General features: G+C 37.8%; 2 protein-coding genes and 1 pseudogene across 4 annotated transcripts; 1 reads left to right on the forward strand and 2 right to left on the reverse strand.

The window, feature by feature from the left end:
• Positions 1–87: 87 nt before the first annotated feature.
• On the reverse strand, positions 88–4,310 carry LOC149045130 (heat shock 70 kDa protein 12A-like; annotated as a pseudogene). The gene is made up of 5 exons (XR_016186659.1): positions 4,277–4,310; positions 3,663–3,983; positions 3,231–3,455; positions 2,463–2,646; positions 88–2,279 (listed from the first exon to the last, which is right to left on the reverse strand). The product of XR_016186659.1 is annotated as a heat shock 70 kDa protein 12A-like (transcript).
• A 173-nt stretch (positions 4,311–4,483) lies between these two features.
• Positions 4,484–21,749, forward strand: LOC149045131 (uncharacterized). 2 transcript variants are annotated; one of them, XR_016186660.1, is made up of 14 exons: positions 4,484–5,047; positions 6,046–6,132; positions 7,710–7,763; positions 8,091–8,153; positions 8,816–8,872; positions 14,275–14,331; positions 14,787–14,813; positions 15,175–15,249; positions 15,941–16,015; positions 16,470–16,544; positions 17,151–17,367; positions 17,737–18,498; positions 19,178–19,318; positions 20,649–21,749. XR_016186660.1 is itself a non-coding variant. In XM_089206607.1 (14 exons), exons 1-14 carry the CDS (start codon positions 4,848–4,850, stop codon positions 21,018–21,020), a joined length of 1,620 nt encoding a protein of 539 aa, XP_089062733.1. In that variant the 5' UTR covers positions 4,484–4,847; the 3' UTR covers positions 21,021–21,749. The 2 variants fall into 2 exon arrangements, 1 of the variants encoding a protein (XP_089062733.1); XM_089206607.1 differs by having other exon boundaries at positions 18,379–18,498.
• LOC113682354 (heat shock 70 kDa protein 12A-like) lies at positions 21,734–27,084 on the reverse strand. The gene is made up of 6 exons (XM_089206603.1): positions 26,980–27,084; positions 25,736–26,052; positions 24,939–25,163; positions 24,477–24,654; positions 23,308–23,857; positions 21,734–23,010 (listed from the first exon to the last, which is right to left on the reverse strand). Exons 1-6 carry the CDS (start codon positions 26,984–26,986, stop codon positions 22,482–22,484), a joined length of 1,806 nt encoding a protein of 601 aa, XP_089062729.1. The 5' UTR covers positions 26,987–27,084; the 3' UTR covers positions 21,734–22,481.
• Positions 27,085–27,089: the final 5 nt, after the last annotated feature.

The raw sequence follows: 27,089 nt of genomic DNA on the forward strand, positions 1-27,089 counted from the left end.
CTACTGCACTGAAAGGTCAAGTTGACGTATGTTTCCCCGATTTCTCGGAAAAGCACTTGGGCCCAAAATAAAAAGACAACGTCATCGCTTTTTATTGATTTGGATTTTATTGGGCAACGAAAGTTTCCCGTATGTTGTTTACTTCACATCATGCAAGAAAGTTGCACGCTCTAGTGTTTCTAAGAAGTACATTTTTATCGGAGAACTTATGTAAATGATTTCAACTTCTGGTTCCATGCCGAGAAAAACTTGCAATTCACAACTTAAATATTCTTCTAATAGTTTTGTGGTCCATAACAGTATTCTCAAGATATTGTTTCTTGTAGAATTAATCTAATTTTCAATGAATTCTGAATGGTCATAGTTGTTTATAGTAGCATCTGGATTCTATTGAATAAGACACCACATAGTATAACCGATGCGCAATTGATATTTAGTTAAAATTGTTTGCCGGTAGTTGAGCGCGTGAACCACACCATGAAAGGTCATGAAACTGTTGCTTATTCTTCTCTAAGTTTACAAACTTCACATTGTTTTAAGCGATTCTACAAAATATAATGTAGATAAATAAGAATATGGAGTACGTTGTGTAACGTGGCCTCTCCATTAGCGGTTCCCTAGCCATATTTGAAAGAATGAACAATTATTTTATCTTCTTCGATATTATTATTAAAGCAGATGAGAATTACTGATTGGATCCAAGTGATTTAGTAATTAGTTTTTTTTGAGATTCTTTTACTGAGTTGACGGCCAAGTGAAACACCGCGTTATCAACAAGGAGTTCTTCAGAGTAAATTGACCGCCGTCAAGAGTTTTGAGCTGTTGATTGAACATTGCCCGCTATTTGGGCTTCATTTTGCTTCGACAGGGGCGAGACGTCAGCTTTTCAAATTAGCTACAAAAGTGAGATAGTCAGTGAAAGGGAGACCATCGAGTCTCAAACTTTAGCGCAGTTAAGAGCAGTTATGACATAGGTAGTCAATTAGGTTATTAAATGTGTGCTGCATTAGAGAGATCCGCTAGGAGTGTCAGTATCCAACAAATTTTTACTGTGCAAGACTTAAAAGTAGAATATGAATTAAGAATTTGGGGACTTGATAAAGACGTATCTTAACAGCGGTCAACAACGAAATTCCTAGCCAAAACTAAACTGAGTAAACATGAATAAAAAAAAAAGTTTTCTTGATTCTCAGAATCCTTTGAAATATTCATATATTTCCATCAATTACTGAGTAATTGCCAAAAAGTCTAGGCAGGCTGTCGATTGTGTTTTACTTGTGAGGTTTACTACTGTGACCTTCATTTCCGTTCCGCCAAAATACAAATTGATCTCGATGTCGTTAGTTTTCCAAGCTTCGGGCGTCTCGAGTACCAATCCTCGACCAGGCGTCTTTTCTACGCCAGGATCTGTAACAAACTCCGCATCGTCGCGATCCGATTGATAGAAATCAATTTTGATTTGCTTTTCCGCCCCTCTCAGAGAAGCAAAGCCTGGGAATCTACGTCTTTCTCCAACTTTGACGACTTTGTTGACTTTAACAAACTTGAAGAAGACGTCTTTACAGCGTGGAATTCCGTTTATGATTTCCTTCTTTGAATCAGGATGCAGCCCGTCAAGAAACAATTTGTGTATACGGATGCCGTAAGTCGAAGTCATAACTCTAGATTCAAATACGTGTGGTTTTTGGCCAAATATCACAGCACCTTGGACAACTGCAAGAGATGCATTTTGTGGTACCATAATTTGAAGGCTTTTGTGGAAATTTTTTTTGATTCTCTCCTGGAGCAGTGGCGAATCAGCAAATCCACCAACGAGGAAGACAAATTTAACTTGAGACAATTCCATTGAGTCATAATTCCATCGAGGACAGGCTCGAACAGTTGTCTCATGATTTGTGGGTCAAGGCAGAGAAATTCATTACGCTGAACTTTGATTTCCGACAAGCTGTAACGTTGTTCGATAACTGAATTAATATCCCAGCCTTTTTTACTGGAAAATTTACTCACAAAACTTGCTGGCAACCGAATTCTCGTTGTGCCTCCTTCACAAGTCCGTTTTCCACGTTTCTTTACTTCGAAATCATTCATGAGGCAAAGCCAATCAACGGGATTATTCTGGGCATAATTCTCAATGAATGTTGCACTAAAAATTGACTATAAAAGGGCCCTGAATTGTTCATTAACTTTGTCTCCACCGTGAGGACCTCCGGTTGCTTTGTGAAGCTCTCTGATCGACCCATTCATTTGTATTTGATGTACGGTAACATCCATGGTTCCTCCTAGAAATATGAATACAAGTAATAAAAAAGGGGTAATGAGGGCAACCCTAAGCATAACTAGAGAGAAATCTGATCAAACTGATCCATGAGACAATCTCTATTTGAAAAAATATTCAGAAAGGCGATATTTTCTTTTAAGCCTGTTCCGTTTAAACATTCTTCACGATTGTTTTAAGTATTTACCTCCAATGTCTACCACAACGTACTTCACGTCAGTGTGGGCGATAGTATCAGAAACCGACACGTCGTTGCTCCCACTCTCTGAAACAAAATCCCTCATCTTTCGTTCTCTGCAGTAAACAGAAGCAGCCTCCGGCTCCAAGGCAATAACTACCTGCTCTGGGTTGGATGGAGAGCCTACACCTGCCTGGTGGAAGACACATTCAACGTATAAATATCTATGTGCGCCTTCTTTTTTCGCATCTCAAAGGTGATAAAGCACCTCAGGTGAAAAATGCAAAAATTACTCTAGTCTCTGAAAGTGGAAAACCAATGTCAAGTTGAGAAGAAGAACATGATGACTTTGATACCGGCTTTTGATGCACATCTATATCCGATTGTACTAACATTTTGAAAACAATGTAAAGTGAAAATCCATTGCGTTAAACGGTAAGGATAGTAAACATTTGACGGGAAAAATGCGTAGATATTTGTCCTTAGACATCATCTGTTCCTCATGACTAACAATTTTCTTGGAGCTTTACTCTAGTAACAGGTAATGTCCATGAAAATATCCATGCATATTTTAGCACCAAATAGAGGCTCTAGTTTGTATACATTTTTCATCCAAATTGGATTTGAGAAAAATTGAGTTTTAGATGAAATAAAATAAGTTTTTGAAAAAATGATTTCAAATCAAATTGTTATCGTTTTGTTGATTTCGTACTGAGGGTTTTCAATGTTTTTTCGTTAAAAAATAAAACTTCTTAAGATACTTTGAGGATTGCCTACCTTGTAAGCTGCTTCTCTCATAAACTGTTTCGCGGCTGGCTTCCAGATTGCCGGCACTGTCAAGACCCACTGAATGTCACGGGACGTGAAATGTTCATCACCAGTCCTCTCTCTAATGACTTCAAAAGCTCTTTTGTGGAGGTAATTTATTGAATGCGAAAAAACTTCCAAAGCTTTCATGTGTCTCCCGTTGCTGGCCTCCAGAGTACTGTTCAAGTTTAAATGCTGTCCCAAAACAATGGGTATTAATTTGTAAGGAACAACTGCTATAAACCAATTGACCGTACAAATAAATAAATAAATGACTTGATACAGCAATGACTAAGATGAAGAATGAAATGTTTTGTTGTTATTACTGTTGACGATTAACTTCTGGAGATATTTACTCGCTGGTCAGGAATTTCTCTCGGGGCCGAAGATTGATAAACTTACCTCGTTGTGGTGAAGACTCATCTTGAACCTCTCAAAATAATAGTATTCTCCAGCTTCTTCTTCTTCTAACTCAGCAAATCTGTCTTGTGCTTCATAGCCAAACGAATTGAAGCTCTGGATTAAGCAAAAGGCAAGTTGGAGTCTTGAGTGTAGGACAGCCCTGATCTGCGCCCCATTCTTTGTTCATATGGATTTATTTCTCGCCTTCTTTGTAGTTGAAAGCGAATGCAAAACCACTGAAGGTTGTGCCAAAGTCAGTTGCAACTAAACCAATGTATGTTTTACTTGAAGCAAGGAACAGATCGCCATCCTCTCGCATGTCTTAAGAAGCAAACAGTAAAAAAAAGTAAATAAATAATACAGCCTTTAACTCCGAAGACTTGCTCTATTCCGTCAAGTGTTGATATCAGTTGCAACGAAAGACTTAACTGTTGTGATGCTAAGGGCTTGCAGGGAAATTTAAGACAAGCAATTAACAGCCGCACAAGAAACTCAACACTCTGAATAACATCATTTAAAACGACTGAGCATGAAAGGAAATGATGATGAAAATTTTAAACGATAAGAAGATTCGCTTTTCACTAGTATTTCAACAAGCGACACCACTGACTTACCATCAAAACTTTGCTCCATATCCGATCCCTATTGTGAGATGTATTTCAAGCACTTCGACAATGTGAATATTGAGGCTAATACTTCAAAATCTGTGAAGAGAATGTGAAATTAGTCTTCTGAAATATTTCTTTTGTTTAAATTCCCGGAAACTGAAAGTTCAAAATTATTTGCTGCGTATTTTTATCCTTTCTTGGAAAGATGACGTCATGTCTCTTCATAAATTTTTTAAACCAGGCGTACATTTGATGCGATCGAGTGCTTTAACTGCTACAGAGTCTAGTAATCGTGAGTCAATGTAGGTGAATGTCAGAATCCCCAGTTATTAGCTATTTGCAACTCGGTGTGTAAAAATATTTCTGCTCTATCATCGACAGTCCAGCAGTTATTGTGTAAATGATTTTCTCAGAAACTGAAAGTTCGCGAGTTGTTTATTTGACCTACCATACCATGACATATTTCCGCTTTTTCCCGGAATCTTAAAACAAATATTACAAACCATTCGGTTGAGTACAATCATCTGTTTGTGCAAACGAGTGCGAATAAGATTATTTCATTGATGAAGTACGGAAAATGTCAGGCGTACGAGAAAAGTTTGAGGATTCAGGAGAGATGAGCGACTGTCAGTTAAAATTTCTTAGGTCTCTTTCGATTGTTCTGAATGAAAATCAAAACGTTTTGCCCACCTTGCCAGAAATGTGCGAAAGAATGATAACCGCACAAACACATATGCCAAAGGAGCCGCATGACAAAAGCAATTTCGACTTATTCAGGTATGTAAGTTTAACCCGCTCATTTATCTCTAAAGCTCTGGCTATAAATTTGCAGATATCTCGATTGAAGAATCACTTTAAGGATAGATAATGACAGTTTTAATTCAGAAAGAACCTGCGGCGTTCAAAGCATCAGAGGTCGTGGATCTTGTGTTTGACTGTTTATAACGTCAATTGGGGTTAGGTCTTAGAGGGGCCTATTTTACAGGCTTCTTTTAGGAGTAATAATTTCAGCCCGCCCATAGAATTGCATATTAGCGCCCCGATGTCCTAAATAATGCCTAGGCGATGGGGGCGATTACCGACAAACGAAAGTCGAGACGAGCACGATTATGGTCGTGTGCTAATACTTGATTTCCATAATTATGATGCCCAGACCATAATTCGGCCTTGGTGCTGTTCAAATAGGAATTTTTTCTACTCAGTTGCCAAGATGATTGACATGTGACCTTTCTATATTTATCCCGGGTTTCGGCCGGTTGGAGAACCCATAGCTTTCAGCATCTCTCACCACAAGAGAAATACTGGAATATCAGTTCAGAGGAACCAGAACATCGGTGAACATTTAAAGACACCCCCAAAAACCCCAATTACTAGATGAAATCGAAACATAACCAAAAAGTAACTAATCAAAATAGGATCAGTCCATAATAAAAGGCAGTAATCAAGGCGTCCCTTTGAGTTGAGGAAAACAGATCGACAGACTAGCTAGAAATAACGTTGGAAGAACAAATGGAAGAAGAGTCAGAGTGGGGAATAAGAACACATATTTTTAAAGCTCACTGATATATATGTTGATTTATGTTATTACCTTTTTTAATGCTTGGTGGCCATTAGGACCGTTTTTACGTTAGGTTTGCTCGAGCAATACTCTGTTTGGTCTGATAAGAATGAAGATTTACCAGTGAGTTGTTGAGAGGGCGGGGCGAGAGTCTGAAAAGGAACGGAAAAAAGAGAATCAACGACAGATTAAATTTACTTGTAATCCTTCTTAATAGGGAAGATGCGATAAGTGTCCTTGAAAAAAGGAAACAGGGCGATTTGGTAAAACTCTTAAATGAAGAACTGGCGAAAAAAGATAAAAGGTAAGCATACTATTCAAAATGCAAGGAAGAATTATCTTAATAACTTGTACAAGTTAACTGCAAAAGCTGCCATTGAGATACTGCTGTTACTAAATAAATCTTCCGTCGTTCAGCAAACTCAAGGTTGATCTTATACGTGTAGAACTCGCCCTCGTATAGAGGCAACTTTGAAAGAAATAAAGAAGGACATTCTTTAATGGATTGTATTTAATACTACATTTGATTCGAGAGATTATGCGGGAATTTGGCACAATTTCACCTTGAGGCAAAGCTGCATAGTTTTATTTGATCATGAATTTACCACGTGTAATGTCTCTTACAACCTAAGCGCGGTAACTTTAAGCTAAAAAGAGGCTCTTGACTCTACACTCGGTTACTTTTTTCTTTCTTTATTTCACTGTAATCACGCTGGTAGGTTTTAGAGCTATTGGAACATAATTTATGTCTATACTAATAACATGGTGCACTCTTTTCTGGTGATGTCAAAATGTGGTAAGAACATTGGCTGCATACAGTTTCAGAGATAGTAAACAACACGAGCAACCATTTTTGCTAAGTTTCTGAATTTAACAAAGATAGGAAAAGTTGGGAGAAATTGTACGTTGAAATGAAAATTTCATCCTTTCCTTCTTCCTTTCTAACTCGGATGAAGGCTGAAAGCCATCCTCTGAGCTGTTGTTACGATCCCAAATTTACTCCTTCCATCCATCACTCCGTCGTCACTCTTTCCTTCCATTCTTGTTAAATTTTTGGTAAGTTCGCTAACTAACCTATGAGGCTTTCGCTTGTTTAATTCCTGCTTGGGGATAAACTAATAGCTGAGAAAAGATTGAACAATAAGCTTTTAGCCGCTATATACGCTTCAATCAGAGTACTCGCTCAGATACAATAGGCATTTTTCAGTCCCAAATTGGAAAACAGATCTCTTCAGAAACACATTTTCATTGATTTCTTTTTTAAAGAATAATGTTTATTGACACTTTAATCATAGTTTTAAATCTTAATTACCAATTCTTCATATTTAGATTAATAACGCCGTAATTATTATTATACTTAGTAACATATATATATATATATATATATATATATATATATAGCCTTACCTCCATCCTAGCATCAGCACTGCACTGATGAGGCCCAGAAGGCCGAAACAGTACTGTCTGCAGTTAGTTATATATATATATATATATATATATATATATATATAGTTAGAATTAGAACTTTATGAGTAATATTATAAAACTGACGTTAAATACGCAATTCAGCTCTCGGCTGCCTGTGTATTTCTTTATCAATATACTATGTATCACTTATCTACCACCTAGAGATCAGAACGTGCTTTCCGAGTATAGACTGGAGTAGAACAGAGAGTTGAAGCGTGACCTTCCTTCACCAAAAATTTAAAATACTAAGTCAGTTTAGTGGCTTCGAAATTTCACCTCTTTATATTTCATTTTTCAAGTCTAGTGGCTCACAGCCACCTCAATTTTTGCTTTTACTGGAGCGTGTAAGCTCATGTGAGATACAATTTGCGTTCTTGTTAACCTTAGTTTAATATTGTGTTTGCTATCTTACAGGATCTCTGAATTGTTAAGCCATTACAAATCCCAAGAGGAGCATCACAAATCAAGGTAAGTATAATAAATGTAATGACTTCGAGAAACCATGATGAAACATACTAAACGCTAAAATCTAGAAAAAGAAGTCGTCTGGTAAAACCAACAGAGAATGATTAGTCAACTGGAACTATGGTAGAGCGTTAAAATAGCCAAATGGCGTAGACGTTTGTCGTCCAAAACGATTGTTTTCAATCTAAACCTCGAGGAGATTTTATCAAGAACGAAGTACGTACATTCTTGCAAACAGTTTGTTAATGATAGTTCCGCTCCCGGTTTTACATAAAAGGGCAAAATCTCGTGTTGATCTGTGCTTAAGATACCGTATAATTTGTGTCGTAGTAACGACAAGTACATAGCAGAGATCAGAGCCAAGGAGGATGAACTTAAAGAGTCTAGGAAAAGGTAAGAAGGATAACCAGGGACAGAAAAACACAAATATATATAATTACGTAGATCAATTGCGCACTACTGAAACCATTAACATGGCGTTTTCCTTTTCATTGAAAGAAAATGTAACGAGTTAGTAAAACCACTATGAAACACGGTTGTTTCTCGCGCAACTCACATCCCCATTTGGGCCAGCTTTTAAGGACATAAGTGACACAAACACCCCCGGGACGCAAAAAATTAAACTTTGAACAGTCTCTCTGGCACCCTTCTCTCGCAACTGCCTGTCTTCTTTATTAACATCCGGTTTAATAATTACCTTAGCACTAGGCTAAGTCAACGTTCTGCCTATTCATCAGCCAGAATTAGGACCTGCCGTTTGATTCCATGTCTATTGAGAAAAATCCTTTACCGTCCCTTGAAGTTGGGCAAAAATGTAGTTTTTTCGACGCACTTATTTTTTTTTTGGTTCACCATGTGTATGTAGTGTTTTTTCCCCACCGATTAGTTATGGAAAAATGTCCTCGTTCTAATTCTAAAAAAACAAAGACTTCTTTGAATCGGCAGTCTTGAGTGCTCTGTAGATTCAACAGTTTAACGAAGGATAACTATACAACCATCAATGCCTCAATCATTAAGCTCATTCCATGTTCTACTATTATGACATTTGTCACCAGGATATCTTGGCTTGAAAGCAAACTAAACTCATATGAAAGAGTGTCGACCATGGCAAGGTAATAGGCATCAGTCTAAAAAAACGAAAAACCACTCTGAGAAATGCAAGTAGGAATAACAGAAAAGATAACCGAGTAGTTACTCTTACTCATACCATACAGACCATTTATGCAATGAGACATTGGATTTAGAATGATACTTTGGTGTGAGGAGAGTGGCAAAAAATCGGCTCATATTCCCTAGTTAAGTAGACCATGGAGAGATACAAGCCATTGCATACTTCGTTTGGCTGAATATCGATTTATTTTCGAGAAAATCGACAATGACTGAGTTCCATCAAAATTCCGCTTTTGAAGCTCAAAATTTCAGGCGAATCCCGGAAAGCCGCATTACGAAATGAAAAAACTTGGACTGATGAAAAGTATCAAATCTTGAAAAACAACATCAAAATATTTGTTGACAACAACTTGAGCTCTTCTTGGCAATTTATTTGCACAATACAATTCAATTTATCCGACCTACTTCTGACTTGTTTAAAAATCGGTCAAAAGAAGTGAAATCCTTTTCGATCTCCAAAGGATTGTTTGGGGAAATGATTCAGCGCGATTTAATCAAATTTTATAGTTGGGTAAAATGCGCCGATTCGACGGTGCCGGCGACCAGCCGAAAATATACACATACACAAGCAAACTCAATTGTGTCGCATTTTACGTCCAATCTACAGCTTATTTAACATAATATCCTCTTACCTTCATGTTGCTGTTTTGAAGGAGAAGGCTACAGCCCTGAAATTGTTGCATCATTCACGTAAAAACAAAGCGTATTTCAGGGTTTTTGATCTAAGATTTTTGTATTCCCATTTCGTTGAAAAGGAGGCTGTAATTACTACACGTAAGTGATCTTTGCTTAAATATTAGTATTCAACCGAACTGCGGACCAAATGTAAGCGGAATGTTGCCGGTTTAGAAACATGTTTCTCGTGTACATGCGGAATAACGCTAATTAATTCAAGATGAGGTCTACTATAAGCGACAACTCCGCCAAAATAGAAGTGGACTGTGAAACAAGTGGCTTCGGGAACTTAAGTCGAGATTTAAATCTACGAAACAGGAGCAAACAATCATCTAACCCCGACCATGATTAAAGGTATCATGATTTAGTGAATTATGATATTTTTTGAATTATTGTTTTTGGTGGATAAACTGAAGATCTTTAAAGGGCATAGCTCTACCCTGCAGATGCGCAATAGAGCAAGGTGCAGAGTTACAGTATTTTTTTTATTTAAAAGAAGCTGTATTAAGGGTTAAAACTGCAACTTTCACAGAAATGTTTGAACTAGCCAACGCTCAAAGATTTATATTATACTTCTTCCCCAGAGGCTACCATGCCTCGTGAAGTTACTCGTGCCGGTAGTTAGACTACGACCCATGTAGCACGTCCTTATACTCACATTTATCTTTTCCTGGCAGTGGTTCAAAAAAGCTTACCTTTGGTTATAAAACCATTTCTGCGTATCTCGAAACGGAAGAAACGCCTCAGTAGAGTAATCACTGCCCCAGCTCATACAGCAGCCTCGAGTGCTAGTCGGTCACATCAGGGACTTCGAGTAAAAATACGTCTCCTGAGAGTTAATTGTGCTGATATTGTATATTTTAAACACTGGCTTTTGAAAGAATGAACCATGTTAGGTAGATATTTAGCAATTGAATCTAAGCAGTGATCTATCCCTCTCAAATATGGACGGGTCCAAAACCATCAATGAATCTTATGACAATATATTACCAAGCGTAGGTGATGCGTAATGACAAATTTAGCATTAGCCTGTTTTCTGGTCTGACCAGATTTTTGCCCATCTAGATTTTACCAGAAAAAAGGAAGTGAACAGACCCATGTTGTGCTCATCTCCTTAATCTTTCCTTCCAAGTTCATAAATTTAAGAAGTAAATGACTAACCTCTTATAGACGGCTTAAAAATAAACACTTCATTGTTCAGCTATAGCGTATCACCAAGGTACGTGAGTAATCCGTTAAATTTGCCGACAAGGCGCGGATCTTTTCGCAGGTAAGGAATTCAAGGTTTGTATAGGACAATTAGTCTATGCTATTACAACCACACTTGTCAAATAATTCTCAAATATCTATATAGGACTACTTGCGCTTGCTTGTTATTGAAAGTACCTTTAGCTCAAGCGCGGTACAAATCTTAGGCGGCATCCCTACGGAAAACTTCGACAGCCAGGAGTGGCACACAGTTTTACAGATGTTGTATTTGTCAAACATGATTAGATGCTGAAGAGCAAAAGTCTTCATCACTTCTTCAGAAAGCTCTTGGGTGTCTTTCTCTCTGTTTGCCTCATGTTTTTTTTAACATCTTCACCGCGAGTGCTTAAAGTTAAATTCTTCGCTGTTAAGCGGACCGCTTAATGTCACGCTGACTTCAGACATTCCGCCAGGTGACTTATGGCTGTTATTGAAGTCCTAAATGTAATAACAGTCCTCAATGTAATAAAGTCTTAAATGTAATGACATTTGGTCCTAAAAGTAATAAAGCCCTAAATTAAATGTAACAACGTTCGGTCCTAAATGTAATAAGCCTCCTATGCAGTCGTTTAACTGCGCTAACATTGAGATGTTAAAGTGACGGCTGATGCACTAAAGAATCCTCTGACCAATATTCATGGCATATTGCGGGCTCGCTGATATTATTCACCGTCTTTTTATTTGCTTAAGACATAGGTTGTGAAGCATTGGCCACAAAACCTTATACTGATGTGCTTTTGGCATCAAATTGACGGACGCAAAGGAATGAGAACGCTGACCAATAGCTCTATTTATATCATTGGCTCAGACTCTTAAGTGTAACAGATTTTGACGATATACTTGTGTGATCAGTGCTGAAGTTAACACTTCATGAACCGAATTATAAGGAAAAGAAAGTCCACCGACTTATACGTCAGACAAATTCCGGGCTTGGAAGTGCATTTTTTGTACTGTCTTCCCTTGCCAGACTTGTATGGGTCTGAACAAAATAGATTCATATGCGTTATTGACCAAGCGTGAGGTCAAAATGGCTGGATATTGGCCGAGTTCTTTTTTTTTTTTTTTCTTTTTTTGCGTTTTTATGGATGGAGACGAAGTCCCACTTTGGGCTGGAAATGATTTTCTTCAACTCGATCAATAAACCGCTTAAAGGACCATACTTCGACTGTTATTTCTTATGTCAAGCGAGTGAAAAGACGCTGATTGATATCAGCGAGCCCGTAATGTGACATGTATACTGGTCAGCGGTTTTTTCAGGGCGACAGCTGTCACTTTAACATCTCAATGTGGATGTCCGCCATAATAACAATGCACTGAAGGAGTTAAACGATTGCATTGGAGGCTTATTACATTTAGGACCAAATGTTATTACATTTAGGACAGTTATTACATTTAGGACTTCAACAGCTGTCTCGATGTCATGGCCAGCATTGAGATAGATTCTTATTTAACTTTTTCCTTTGGCGTCCTCACAGTTACATGACCCTTTTCTACCTTGGGAGTCTGAAAAGTTAACGCGCTTCAGGTTGATTCGATGCTTAGTCAAGCGCTTCTTTAGATACTACGTGAGGTGTCAGTGGTTACACTAAAACCATCCTCTCAATCGGCCATTTTCGTAAAATCAAATTTTGACATGGCTCCGAGGCTAGGGGGAATAAAACAAAATAAATCAATTATTCATCCCTCGACCTCAATGTGATTTCCTTTGTTTTAACTTAACTTTAATCTTCAAAAGGCCAGATTTTCATTTTGTGTAGCACAAAGTTAAATGACGGGTTACTTTTGACCAATATATTTAAACAAGTCAGAAGTAGGTCGGATAAATTCAATTATATTGTGCAAATAAATGGTCAAAAATAGCTCAAATTATTGTCAACAAATATTTTGATGTTGTTTTTCAAGATTTGGTATTCTTTATCAGTCCAATTTTTTCATTTTGTAACGCGACGTTCCGAGACTCGCCTGAAATTTTGAGCTTCAAAAGAGGCATTTTGGCGGAATTTCAGTTATTATCGATTTCTCGAACATAAATCGATATTCAGCCACGCGAAGTATGCAGTGGCTTGTTTCTCTCCAAGGCTTACCTAACTTTGAAATATGGGCGAAATTGATTTTTTAACTGTTGTCACCAAATGTTTGACCATTGGTAACATTCGCTCTTAAAGAAAGTTTGAATGTTATTTTTATTTATAATATTATTATATTACATCACAATTGAATTTTTTTAAATTTTGCTGCTACTTATTCCCTTCAGTTACATCTCACAATAATAGCGAGAAAAAGGATCTTGGAAATAAGTTTGCATCACGATGTTACTCGTAAATTATAAAGTTTGAGCAGGGAAACCAGCCTAAAACTCACCGATTCAATGTACACAATGTTTTGTTAAGAAAAAAAAAGAATAATGTCTACAATTAAAAAGCTTTTTACGCAGAAGTAGACACTAACCAACAAAGAGAAACGCATTGTAGCTTTAACTTCTTTTTATTTGATGTCGGTTCCACTGTTAATATAAATTGACTGCTCATTACTCTCCACTTCAATCTATTCACCTTTTAAAGTAGCTAGGGAAGAACTGACCAGAGATTGAAAGTTGTTCATCAACCGAACGCCTTACCTTGATTTAGGCTTGCGTAATGCCTTGCGCAGTAGGCCAAGGTTATGATAAACATACTGACTACGTAGTGTTAAAATCTTTTTCAAACTAAGTTGTCACTATCGTTCTTAAGATGTATGGTCAAAATAAACCAACCCGAGCAGTTTAAAAATTGTTTACTACACTCTTTTATTCAAGCTAAAAAAAAAAAACATATTTAAGTTTAACACTAATACGTTTACAGAAATTCAGGTTAAAGGTCACCACGCAGTAGTAATCTTCAACAAGTGTAAACGGTCTATTTTTGGACCGACGGTAACACCCACTTTGTCGGATGCCAGCTAGTATCTCAGTTACACTAATAGAATAATACCCTAAAAGTTGTGAAACAATTACCACAATTTGAGTATTACAAGCTGTAAAAACATTTGTTTGGTATGGCATCAGTACGAGTAGCAAAGAGACACTTGATCATTGTACTAAATAAGTAATCCTAAATTTTCAGGATATTATTAGCGTAAATACTTGAAAACGAATCTCGAATTCAGAGCACTTCCATTGACGTAAACTTGTACATTGTGAACACTTGTTTAATCAGAAATTAACAGATGTAAATAATCAACCATTGCTTGATGTCGGCTTGTGAAACACGTGCCTGTCAAAAGCGTAAGTAAACGTTGATGAGTTCAAGAGCAAAATACCAATTCGAATTTTTAGTAAGTTTAAGCCCGTTGTTTTATTATTTAGAACTGCAAAAGAAAATAAGGGGATTTCGACTACTTCAGTCAATTTTAACTGCTTTTCTGTTCCGACTTTTACCAACAGAGAAACTCCCCTTGATGAAAAACCGACATCAAATGTATCAGTGTCAACTATGACAGAGTAAGTCTCACTGTCAGTTTTATCGCAAATCTTTACAAATAAATAATGACTAGACTTCAAAACGACGTACTGTACATTCTTCACGGTAATCCTACATCTTCTACCCGACTGCCAGGGCGTTTTTCACCTGTCGAGCTCCCTCGATGAGCTCCAAGTTTTCTAGCCACATGTGTCTTGTTTCCTGTTCTGTTCTCTATCTATTTTAAGGCTTACTTAACAGGCCTAGGTGCAGAATATTATGTCAATATCATTATGGAAAGCCAAAATAAAAGTTCTTAGACGTGCAAGAAGAAATAACCATACACGTGGTTTTGTACGTTTCTTGAAACTGAGCCTTATTTATTCCTCTCTGTATGTTATTCCGTATCACTTCAAGTCTAAATTCTTTCGTTTGCCGTTGAAAGATACATGTAACTAATGTTTACACACACTCTTTTCTTCTTTAATCAAACCAGTATTGGAGGGAAGGAGGACTCTGAGAGGTATACTTATGTGTCATAAATGGACGAAAAGCTACACCAAACTAAGCCAATAATTTGTATATTTTGTTTCACTCATGATAGGTTTGGAGAAACTTTATTTATTCATGTATTTTTTCAACTGAGACATCATTTCAGAAACAAAGCTTATACTAGAAATGGGAGACACCTTTTTAAATTGATCTGGAGTGAGTTTTAATAGGGCCTGAACTAAGAAAAGAAAACTTTAACGATAAATGTCAGCTCATAGTGGATATCTGCATTTTTATTGAATTGGTATATCTGTTCTCATTTCAACTCATTTGTCTTTTTCTTCTGAGTTTGGTTCCACATTATGATAAAATTAGGTTTGTGATCTTTTGAGGTTTGAGGAGATGGAAAAAAGGTACCAGGAAATGACTTTAAAGGGAAACGAAGAGCTAAAAAATCTACAGCACAGGTACTACTAAGGGATAAAAGAAACACCACGTTTTCTACAGGTCACCCCCATGCGAGGTTGGTTTATGAGCTAAGGCTACTGTTAGCGTGGATCAGTTTATTGAACCACTACCCATGATTGTCCATAAAATGAGTGTTTGTGTAGGTAATCACATGAGGCCAAGTACTATTAAGGATTAATTGCACGAGAGTTTTCAAAATTTTCCAAAATTGCCCGAGTCGCAAAGCGACGAGGGCAATTTGGAAAATTTTGAAAACTCACGTGCAATTAATCCTTAATAGTACGAGGTCTCATGGGATTACTTGTTTATCAATAAAGGGCAAAATTATGCAACGGATTAGCCAATCATTAACAGGTAATCATGCCCTCTCTTGATTACTAAAAATGCCCTCGATTAAGAAAAAATGCCCTCTCTCTCAACCAATCAGCGCTCAGTAATTTTGCCCTTTATTGATAAGGCCGAGAAGCGAAGCTTTGAGGGCAAATGCAAAATTTTGAGGACAATCTCTCAGCCAAGGACATTGTCAGCCGACACACTAACATGCCAGAAAGGGGTTTATTCATTTAATGACCCTCCCATTAATTTGTACTCGTTTTGCGCGAAGACAGCAAATGCTGTTGCCTTTTATTATTTGACTTTTTTCAATTAGCAAAATATGATTGTCTTTAATTTCGATTTTGATCTCTCTAGCTATCAGCAAATGGAAAAGAGTGCCAATTCAATAATTTCTATAAAAGATGAAGAGCTGAATCAAATGAAATTGAGGTAACATTCTAATGACTGAACTTTTTAACAGACTCGCAGCAATTTAAACAAGGCTTGTGATGTAGTGGAAAGGTGTTAAATTGGCGGATGCTTGCTCAGTTCCATAAGAAAGTAGACATAGAAGAATGAAGGAGTGATTAAAAAATGAAGAATAAATAAACAATAAGAAAAAAAATCAAATAGAGGAACAACAACGTGGCAGGGATATCTCGGGTTAAGCCCCACTACTAGAACAATCTGAAAGTGAATAAAGAGGAACTGAACTGTATTTATTGGTATGAGTACGTTACAGGCTGAAATTGAGCAACATCTCTCATTCTGAACCAAGATAGCATGGAAATGCAGTACTCAAGATGATAACGAATAGAATAATTGTATCTTCTATCGCCTAATTGTAATTTCTTTTGCTTGTATCGCCGCTTACTCAGTTTTGTTTCTTATATTCTTCTTTCAGGGAGAAAGAGCTGAAAGAACAATGTAAAGCTCTTTTGGGAAGCAGAGATGAAGAATTGAGGGAGATGAAAATGAGGTATTTACGATTTGCCAATAGAAGCGATCTTTCAGGTCAAATGCATACCGCAATTCAACATTGCTTTTATTTTTTAAAATAGGAACGAAGAAGTAGCAAATTAATTAAATATCTGACATTCTATATAAATAATCCGTAATTGTATCGCCATATTGGATTCATAATTATTCACTTCCTCCTAGCGAATACCCGCATACAACAATTGTAGCTGTCTGTTGAAATTCCGCTTACAACACAGAATTCTCACACAGCCCTCTGAGTTTTCTAATAATAAATGTTACTAGCTCAAATGTAAGTTCTTCTACGTGGGGTTACTAAGTAAAAAACTCTACGCTAAATCATAGCAAACATCTTTGCTAAAGGGAGCAGCAGAAATTAAGCCCGGGCGTTTCAGTTTTAAACCAAAACCTCCTTCTTTTCCTTCGCTATTATCACGTTGTCTACCATCGCGCTTCCCAAAGATTTGGTTAAGACAAAATTTCCGAGATTTCTGATGGATGCAAAAATATTTTGTCAAACTAGTGCGACTGAGTGCTGGCTATTTAACAATTCAGAGGCAATGGGAATTGATTTACTTTTCCCACCTTGCTTTTTCTTTTTTCCAAGACTGGCTCATCTCAGTGAAAAACTGGTGAAAAAGGATCAGAGAAAGGTGGAAGACACGGCGGCAGCAAATAGACCCTCGGAAGTGGAAAAAGACTTCGCTGCTTTTTTTGACAACGAGAGAATGGACGCCATAGAAAAAATGCAAACCGTTTATGGATCTGAGGAAGACAATGACATTGGTATCTCTTACCCTCGACTAGCCTGCATGATATTTGAGGTGAGAAAAATCGAAAAAGATATTCATTTTGTTCCCTTTTTTGACAGCTGGAAAGCTGCGATATTTTAATATTACTGATTATGGCTGGTTACTGTCGTAACCCTTCCAATCAAACATCTAGTAACATATATTAAAGTTCATCCTATTTGCCGTAAGAAGTCTGTAGCCAAAACTTTACTTAGGAGGGCTGACTGTCTACCATCATCACTCGATTCGAAGGCTAAGGAGAGGAAATATGTTTCCAATGTCCTAAAGGCAAATGGCTATACAAAAACTTTTCTCCGTAACTGCCAAAAACCAGTTACAAATAGTAACGCTCTTGATGAAAGGGAACCAGCGACTGGTTTTGCTGTTATTCCTTACATACAGGGTGTTACTGAACCTATCAAGAGAATCTTGAATAGCCACAACGTTAAAGTTGCTCAAAAACCTTTTCAGACTTTGGGGCATATTTTCGCCAAACCTAAGGATCCTGTCACGAAAGAACAACGAACCGACGCCATTTATTCTATTCCTTGCAATGACTGTGACAACGAATACATCGGACAGACCAAACGCCAGTTTGGTACACGGTTAAAAGAGCACCAAAAAGCGGTTTTTCTTTGCAAAAAGGAAAATTCAGCTTTATCGGAGCATACTTGCCTAACCAACCATACAATTGGGTGGGATAATTCCAAAATTATCACCACTAATCGGCGTTACCACCAGCGCTTTTGTTTGGAGGCTTGGCACATTAACTCCGCCCACGCCCCTTTAAATCGTGACGATGGTGGTCTGCTTCCTGACGCCTATTTACACCTCGTCAGAAAAAAGGCCGCTAATTAGTGATCATATAAAAGGACCTCTTGTTGCAGCGTTTAGATCACCCCTGATGAAAGCACTAGACAGGAGTGTGGAAACGTTGGGTTTATGAATTGTAACTTCTTCGGTTACATTCATTAAATCTGCAAACCAGTGTAGCATCAAACTATGTCTGATCTAGTAACACTTGTGAAATATTTTTCCTGAAAGGCGGCTTACGAAAAGACGACCGAAGCAAAGGATTCAGCACTTCATGTTTTCAGAGAAACAATCAATGAAATGATTAAGAAAGCTCCAGAACTGGGAGAAGATTACTTGCTTTCGGAAAAGGTATACAATAAATTCTTACACTAAAGCTGGCAAAAATAGCTTTATCTCGCTAATCTGAGATTATGGCTATAACTTGTGTTCCTTGTCAGGTTAAATCAGAAAGGGAACCAAATCTAAAATGAATGGTTTTCGGTGCCTTTTCCGAGAATTACTGTCATGGTAAGACTGAAAGAGTGATCCAGTAGTTTGGAAAACTCGGTGTTGTTGTTAAAATTGTATTTTGATCCCGAAATTTGAACCTCTCATTTCACTGCTAAAGGACTTACACGGAAGTTTTGGAAGACCGCTTTGCCACGATCTGAAAATAAATAATTAAATCGTATGAACTGCACACGCGTTTCGTGATTTCTGGTAACTATTGATGTTTTGATCAGTGGTTTTCAAACTTTTTAATGTTTCTGCTGGTGTTACAATATTATTGCCAAAACACAAAGAAAAAACCTTGAGACAATAGACTTCTAAATGCACTCGTGTTCGTGCGATTTCCCTGCCGAAGGAAAAATCAATGTTAGTTTCATTTCTCAGACGATAAATGAGAATTTGATGACTTAGGACCTTAACTCAGTATTGCTTTCAAAATATTTATTAAAAAACTTATTGAAAGCATCCGCTTTTTGATTGTACTTCACAATTTTTAGTTTAATTCTCATCTTTTTTACTCTGTCCTGTGACGATCAAGTACAAGCTATCGTCACACAGAGTCACTTTGAAGATATCAACATACAGCCAGGAACTGAAATACCCGACCGAGGTTCTAGATGCTCTCATGCTTTCCTTGAAAGAAACTGCGCACCTTTGCAGCCTTGAGTCCATGAGAGAGGTATGTTAGTAATAGCTATATAGTTAACTGCTTTGAGTTCCCATTCAATTTTTACAAAGCCTCCTATCATCTCTTACAAAAGGGGAAAATCCTTTAAAGACATGCTTGTGAGAGCAAAAATTTACTTAGAAGGCGATTATGCGTCGCGACTACAAAAGCCATATGGGGAGTCCGTGCCGGTCTGTCTTTACCTTTATTCTCATGGCAATATCAAGTGAATATCCAGCATGTCAGTTAGCGATCAAATTCGCCGCGATCGGCGAATAAAATCGCAAAGTGGAAAGTCATCGGTTCAACTAACTTCGTATTCGTAGTCCGCACTGTAAATTACGAATACTCGTTTTTGCTGCCCTCATTAGATTTGAGTGGGAAAAGATATGTTCCTAACTCACTGCACTGACCTCGAACTTGGTTAGTAAGAGGTAGTTTCTCTTTACATTGGTTTGGTCCATTTCGCTTGCAATGAGGGCTTAGACCTTCTAAAAGTCTCGAAAATTCACCTGAAACTGGCTTTTTCAATTGGAAATTTCAAATGAGAAATCAACTCACCGCCCGTTCGGCCAGGGCTCTTAGCAAGGTCAACAGAACTAAAACTTTAAATACAAAGTGCAAAGGAACCAGATTGTGCGATTAATGAAAGAAATAGCCCAAAGAGAGAAAGAAAATTGTATTTATTAATGGAACATTGATAAAAATGGGGACTTTAATATTTATGCTAATCATACAAAGTCGAGCTTGGTGGAATATTAGGTAGCCATGGTGACATAAAAGATAACATACGAAACAAACATTGCTATTTAGTAAAATGACTAACATGGGTTGGATTCTACGTCAGTGTTTAAATCGAAAATATCCTAACCTTTTCAGCCACTTCAACTTGAATATCTATAATGGTTACCAGACAATGGGGTTGATTCGACTTAACTACTTTTTTCACATAAACGCTCGAAAAGATTGGATTGCGAAACGGTTACCCATGTCAGCGATTCAAGCCGATTAATAATCGTCCTGAGATCGTAAGGTCCTCTTCACATATACGAACCAGAGCCGATTTGTAGCCCGCGTAAAACATCGCAGAGAGTACTTTTTTAAGAGAAGACACTTTAGATATTCTTGTATGGTTAAGGCCCCATTCAGCAGGCTGTCGTGGACCAATGGTTAGAAAAGTTTGCAGAGTAAGTAAATCAAGTAAATATCTTTTGTGCAGCTTTTCTGTTACATGCAAGAAAGATCACACCATGATCCTATTTTTTAATTTTGAAGAAGTTTACTTCATTCGTCTATTCGGCCAGTGTGAATCAGGTTCCACATGTAATTGCGTCTTTTTCAGGATGTTCGGCGAAAAGTCACGGAAAAGTGGGCATCATGGCTCGCCAGCGAAAAATCGTGTAAATTCTCTTTCTCCAATCATTTGCTGTTTCAACTCAAGGACTACGTTCAGGCGTGCATCCTGCTAAGTTGGCGTATGGTCGTCCAGGTTCCACCCATGCAACTGGAGTATAGGTGTACCACTTTAAAAAATTTCCATAGGAAGGTGGGATACCACAGCAGTCCAGAGATGTGTTCAAGGCCCCCTCCGAATGGACAAGGCGCGGCCGCTGATGAGATTGCATGCTATTTGTGGCCTGCACTTTTAGACGGAGGAGGACGAGTCATTCGACCTGGAGAAGTCCTTTGTAAAGTGGAAGCTGAGGCGGTATAAAAGCTGAATTGAAATTGGTGTATCAGGGGTAAATATTTGACACTGATTGGCGGAAAAACGGGGCTTCTATTTCTTACCCTCCAAATATTTATCGGATGGAAAAAAAGCAGCGCTGTCCTTTATTCAAAATTATTTTAAAATGTCAATGAGAGTATTTTTTACGTAAAGTTTTAAAGCTCCTCTGACACGACGAACGAATTAAATTTTTAGTGGAGAATGTAACCGTAATACGTGATCTTACCTTGAAGGAAGAATTTGCTTTAAAACGTTGGGTTTGATGATATCATTCTAGATCTTACTCAGGAAGTGTAGGAGCTGTTTTCTTACAGGTTATTAGTAGAGTGAAGAGTTATAATAATTGAAGCAGAAAATCCGATATTTCTTTTGTTTTTGAAATAGCCTAGTCCTCCATGTGAACATGAATGGACTTTTATTTTAGCAGAAAAGTGTTCAGTAATTTACATCCAATTTATCAGCCTCACTTAAATGCTAATAGATTACAAGTTTACTCTTGCCCAATAGTTGTGACTGAGGCTTGGCGGGGAACTTACATGTAGAAAGAGGGTTGAGTTTACGGACAAAGTTAACTTAGTGCATTCTCGGGAGGAATTTCGGGAAGAAATTTGTAAAGTTTTGTTCCAATTGCTGCTTTCTCTAATTTCCATTAAGAAAAGTACCATATATTTGGCTTTTTCAAAGCAAACTGAATAAAGTTCATTTAAATTTAAACCTGTTTAATACTTGATAATAAAAACAAAATTATTGTGATTCAAGTGCATCTTCAGATCACAACAAAAATATCAGCTCACGTCTATATTCCCTGACACCACCATAGCCGTGCGTGACAACAGAAGAAAAAAAATAACATATACGCTATCACGTGCTCACTGGAGGCCGCACGGTATGTTAATTGAATGAAACTAATATAGCAACTGTTAATCGCGCATATAACAAAAGTGGTCTACGAAAAACAGAACTTAGGCCTGGGAGGACCAACGAGTAACCACAGGACAAAAAAAAACCCACCACGTTCGTTGCGGTAAAAATGGGAGAAAAACTCGCGGCCTAATGTATAGAACCCTTCCGACCTGCTGGGCACGGTCTAAAATACAAAACGTGTCAGTCAGATTCCTAAAGAGTGTGACATTAATTATCGAAAATTTTAATTGTCTTTGTCATAGCAATCCTCAGGTAGGCCGGTCTGAGTCTAGTATTTCAGTTATATAACGAAGTTCAAAGATGTTTCATAACGTCAGGTTTAGCTTCGATATGCTGGAGTTGTTCATGATGGACTCCATACACACGGAGACTAAAATAGAGGTTTACAAAAACTTTAGGGATAAATCAGTTCTACGCGATACAATGATAACATACGAAAATATTGTCCCTAAAACGCAGACAGGTTTATCACATACATTCACTCGTGGACTTCATATCTTCTCAGGTGATTTTCGGTGATTTTTAATCCTTATTGCACAGGAAGTCAAGATACACCGTGGCAGTGTTCCCACTGCTCTTGTCTATTGCAGTGGCTTTAATCTCAGTTCCGCCAAACTCTATCGCCAGGTCAATCATTCGGTTGGTTCCTTTTGTAACGTCAGGTGATTTTACGACAACCTCCCCAATGGATTTACTAACTGAAGCGTCTGTTGAGTATTTGGCGTCAGGATTGGTGGAGGTGAAAAAACTGAACCTAACTGCTGTTTGACTTCCTTCCAATGGGCTGTAATCAGCGAAGACTTTCTTTTCACCTGTCCTCACAATGTCATTCTCTTTAACAAGAACCACAAAGCAATCTTTACAGCAGGCTACGCCGTCAACAAAGTGCTGCTTGTCAATTGGGTGAAGACTGGGGTTAAACGGGCGGTACGTATCGAAGCCGTAAGTCGTAGACATTATTCTAGAGTCGACAATGTCAGGTGTTTGGCCAAACATAACTGCACCTTGAACAACTGCAATGCTAGCGTTGCTTGGAACTAAAATTCTGCATCTGTGATTAGAGAAAAAATATCAAAGATGACAGTCATTTTACATGTGATGTTTACATGGGAGGTCAATTGTCCTTTAGGCATGCTTCTTATACCTTTTGATTGCAAAACTGCCCTTTTGATTTGATGAATCTTAGGATAACTTGCAACTGCATACTTTGACCACGACCCTTCGTGCCGAAAATCTTCGGACGTCGAAACACATCTCAGTGCGTTTGGTTCAGATAATGCGACCTAACTTAGGATTCTTCTGACCCAAACTTCAACCCATTCACACGTTTACGTTAAATTTACCTTACCTCCGCTGAAAGTTTTTCTTTATTGCATCCTGAAGTATCGCTGACTCGGCGAAACCTCCAACAAGAAAGAAAAATTGCAGCCCACGGAGCTCACGATGCTTAAGAAGATTGTTCAAGTGCTTCACTATTCCTTTCAGAACCGGTTCAAACAATTTTTTCATGGTCGCTGGTCCTATACAGAAGTATTCATTTCTGACGAATTGGACATCATCAGTTGTACAAGAACTTGCAAATCGTCTCGCCAGATCAGGCCCACCTTGCTCTGAAACCAGTGCAGTAAAGGTACGAGGAAGGCGAATTCTGGTTGTTTCACCCTCGTAAGCTCGGCGCCCTCGCTTCTTCATCTCAAATTCATTCATCATCTCCAGCCATTCTGCTGGGTGGTTTTCACGGAAGCTTTTCACCTGATAAGTTCCAAAAAACCTCTCAAGTAGGGACATGAACTCCTCGTCAACTTTGGTTCCACCATAAGGTCCTCCTGTCACCTGATAGATTTCTTTAATGTTTCCATTCACTAAGATTTCATGAGCTGTGACGTCAAGAGTCCCGCCTTTATCAAGGAGTAACAGATGTAACACCAATTAATTTACAGCTTCAGCCCCTACATTCATATTGCACGAGTCAAACATAAAACGCATTACGAGTTCGATCGATCACATTTAGTATATTTGTGCTGATAAAGCTTGAAGCTAATGAAGCCCATTAAAGCTAAAACAACTGTCCATGGCTGCTTGCTTGTTTCTATTTTTGATAGTTAAAACCTCGTATAATTAACATTGTCGCTTACCTGCGAATTCAACAGCCTTCTAGATTATTGACTATAAAATGATCCGTTCCTAGCCGACGAATTTTTCAAATTTTTTGAAATTTCAGCGTCGTTTTTATTTGACTCCGTTTGAGAAAGGTTATCATCACAAGCTATTAGCCTATTTGCTTTGGTCAGTATCAAACGAGTTACGACGATGTCCCACCACTCCACTTAGTTCAATTACCATTACAAATTTGCCTCATATTAAAAAAAAAACTTTGCGTCTTCACAAACACATGGAAACTTTTAAATGATTTAGAGGAGACATTACTATTTCCAAATTAAAAAATAAGAAAAGGTTTTGATACTTTGTAGCGTGACATGGTCAAAACGGTCCATTTTTCTAAAAGTTCAGTCTTACCTCCGATATCAATAACAAGGTATTTTGACCCAGGTCGAGCAAAGACGTCAGACACAGTGGCATCTCCTTTCTCATTGGCGAATTCTCTCATCTTCATTTCTCTGCAGTGTATAGAGGCTGCTTCTGGTTCCAAGGCAATAAGCAGCTGTTCAGGGTTCTTATTTGATACCATCTCCGCCTTCCAAAGCAGAAGCAAAAAAAGTCAGTTATTGAAGACAAAAACGTTTCGTTTAAACAACATTGATTAATCTCAAACTTAAATTTCTCGCTTTTTGCGAACACCTCCGAGGAGAAAAAAACAAAACTTTCACATTTGTGATAACACATTCATGTTTAGTAACTGACAACATCAGAGTGACCTGTATTCTAGCTCGTCCGGTATTTCCTTTCCTTATTTAATTTTCACCTCTTAACTCATCGTAAGGGGGTGGGGACAAACAAATTTGACTTCTCTACAATTACCTTACATGCAGCTTCTCTCATGAATTGCTTGGCAGCGGGTCTCCAAATGGCAGGCACTGTTATGACCCACCGAATGTCCTTTTCATTATACTTTTCGTCTCCAGTTCTCTCGCGAATGATTTCGATAGCTCGATCTTTGAGATACCTCAATGAGTGGGCAAAAACAACCAAAGCATCAATTTTTTTTCCATTTCGAGCTGTCAGCTTTGTATTTCTGTCTAATGTCTGTAATAGGAGAAGACAAATTTACAAAGATTATGTCTAATACTTTTGATGCGAATTAACTTCAGCGGAGAACTTATACAAAACCCAAAACGATGCGTACTATCTAGTTTAGTTTTGAGGACCCTGAGAGACCCTTTTAGTTTTTCATGCAATTATCATTTAATATGAATTAAAAAATCTCGTGATCTGTTTTTTCTTATCAAACTTAGATGTAGATGTTATGTAAAGATTACAGATCTGATGAAATCAAGAGCACTGTTAACTTGGTTTGTTATGACCATTTTGCAATGAAGTGCTATTGTTTTCAGTTATTGCTTTCAATTTTTTCTCTCGGCTCCTCTTCAGCAACCGCATACTCCCATGCTTGTTCTTTTTACGGTGTTTGTCGAGACAATCAGCAGTAATTTAACCTTTTACTTCCTCCTATGACTATTCGTTATGAATTAGTTTTATAGGTGTTTCGAGTTGATTTCAAGATTAGAGTTAGTGATAGACAGTCCGTCTATGGAAGTTTCGCTTCAGGCGAAAAAAAGAAAAGGAAGAAAAAAAAAAGACGAATGAATGAACTGTACCTCTGACTTGTGTAGTGCCATTTTGAAATGTTTGAAGTAAAGATAATCTCGATCTTCACCATTAAAGAAGTTGGCGTACTTTTCTTCCGCTTTGTATCCGAATGAATCAAAGCTACCATCAGGGTGAAGAAGCAGAGAGGTAGGTGTTTTAAGGGTAGCAGTTCCCTGGTCATGTCCCCAGGCTCTGTTCATATGAATGCCTCCTTCTCCCTTCTTGTGGTTGAAAGCAAAAGCAAAACCACTGTATGTGGTCCCAAAATCAATAGCAACCACGGCTATGTATGATGAACTTGTAGCGAACAGCAAACCTTCAGACGCTGAAGAGCAAGGATGAGCTTAAGAAAAGCGAATATTTCCTTGTTCACTACACTGGAAAACACGAACGGCATGCATGACCCTAATTGATAAGTGGCTTTATTAAGGTTGGAAGGTAGGCTGAGAGTAAAACAGCTGGATCTCGCCTCTATGCAGAGAAAATGACGGGTGTAGGTGCTTAGATAATTCGAAAAAATGATACAAGAACATCTACGAGAGAAATTAATGTCAATAATTATATCATGCCGAAGAATAGAGACATGCATCTTCTTTCTTGAGACCAAAAAACTGCGTATTATAGTATTCATTTTGAGAAAATCTGTTGATTAACAGAGAAGATTTCCAGGCTTCCCCCCTAATCTGGTAATAATGCTCTCCAAACTGACCAAACTCCTTCCTCTTGTAATTCTTTGTTTAGTTCATTTACTCATACGTTTGGCGTCGGAGAGGAGGATCATGGTTTCGCGCTTGTTTGATGATAACAAAATCCCTCTTGACGAATTTTACTTGCTTCTTAGTCCGTGTATCAGTTCTTTTACATAGTATCCAATGGCATGTTTTCTTCAAGTTCGAAGGTGAACAGGCCAGTTTGTAATATCTTTCATCAACAGTCGATGCGTTCGATTGCAGAAACCGAAAGTAATTAACTTCCGGGCTAATATGTTTATCCTATCCTCATTTCAGACTCCTGTATCTTTTACGTCTTTTTCGATGATTCTTGTAAGCAATAATTAATACATATTTGTAGCGAAGTAGGAACAACTTACAATAATCGAATGCTTTGAAGAGTTGGACCCAGTTGTAATTCAAAGAAGTGTTCACTTGTTAACCTGTAGTAACGCTTTCTGTTGCATGATTTATAAAATTTGTTTCGCTCGAATAGTAAATGTCTGTACTTTTATAACTTAAATAAGGATTTTGATACGTACCACTCATGCCGCTTTCAAGCTAATAGTTCCTTAAATGATGGAGAATCTTTATGTTGGATAGTACGCGTCGTTCACCCTAAAGAAAATGCTTATGTGCTATACCATAAATT

This window comes from Pocillopora damicornis, chromosome 5 (genome assembly GCF_964200805.1).
Source record: "Pocillopora damicornis chromosome 5, jaPocDami1.2, whole genome shotgun sequence".
In the NCBI taxonomy this organism is placed as follows: domain Eukaryota; kingdom Metazoa; phylum Cnidaria; class Anthozoa; order Scleractinia; family Pocilloporidae; genus Pocillopora; species Pocillopora damicornis.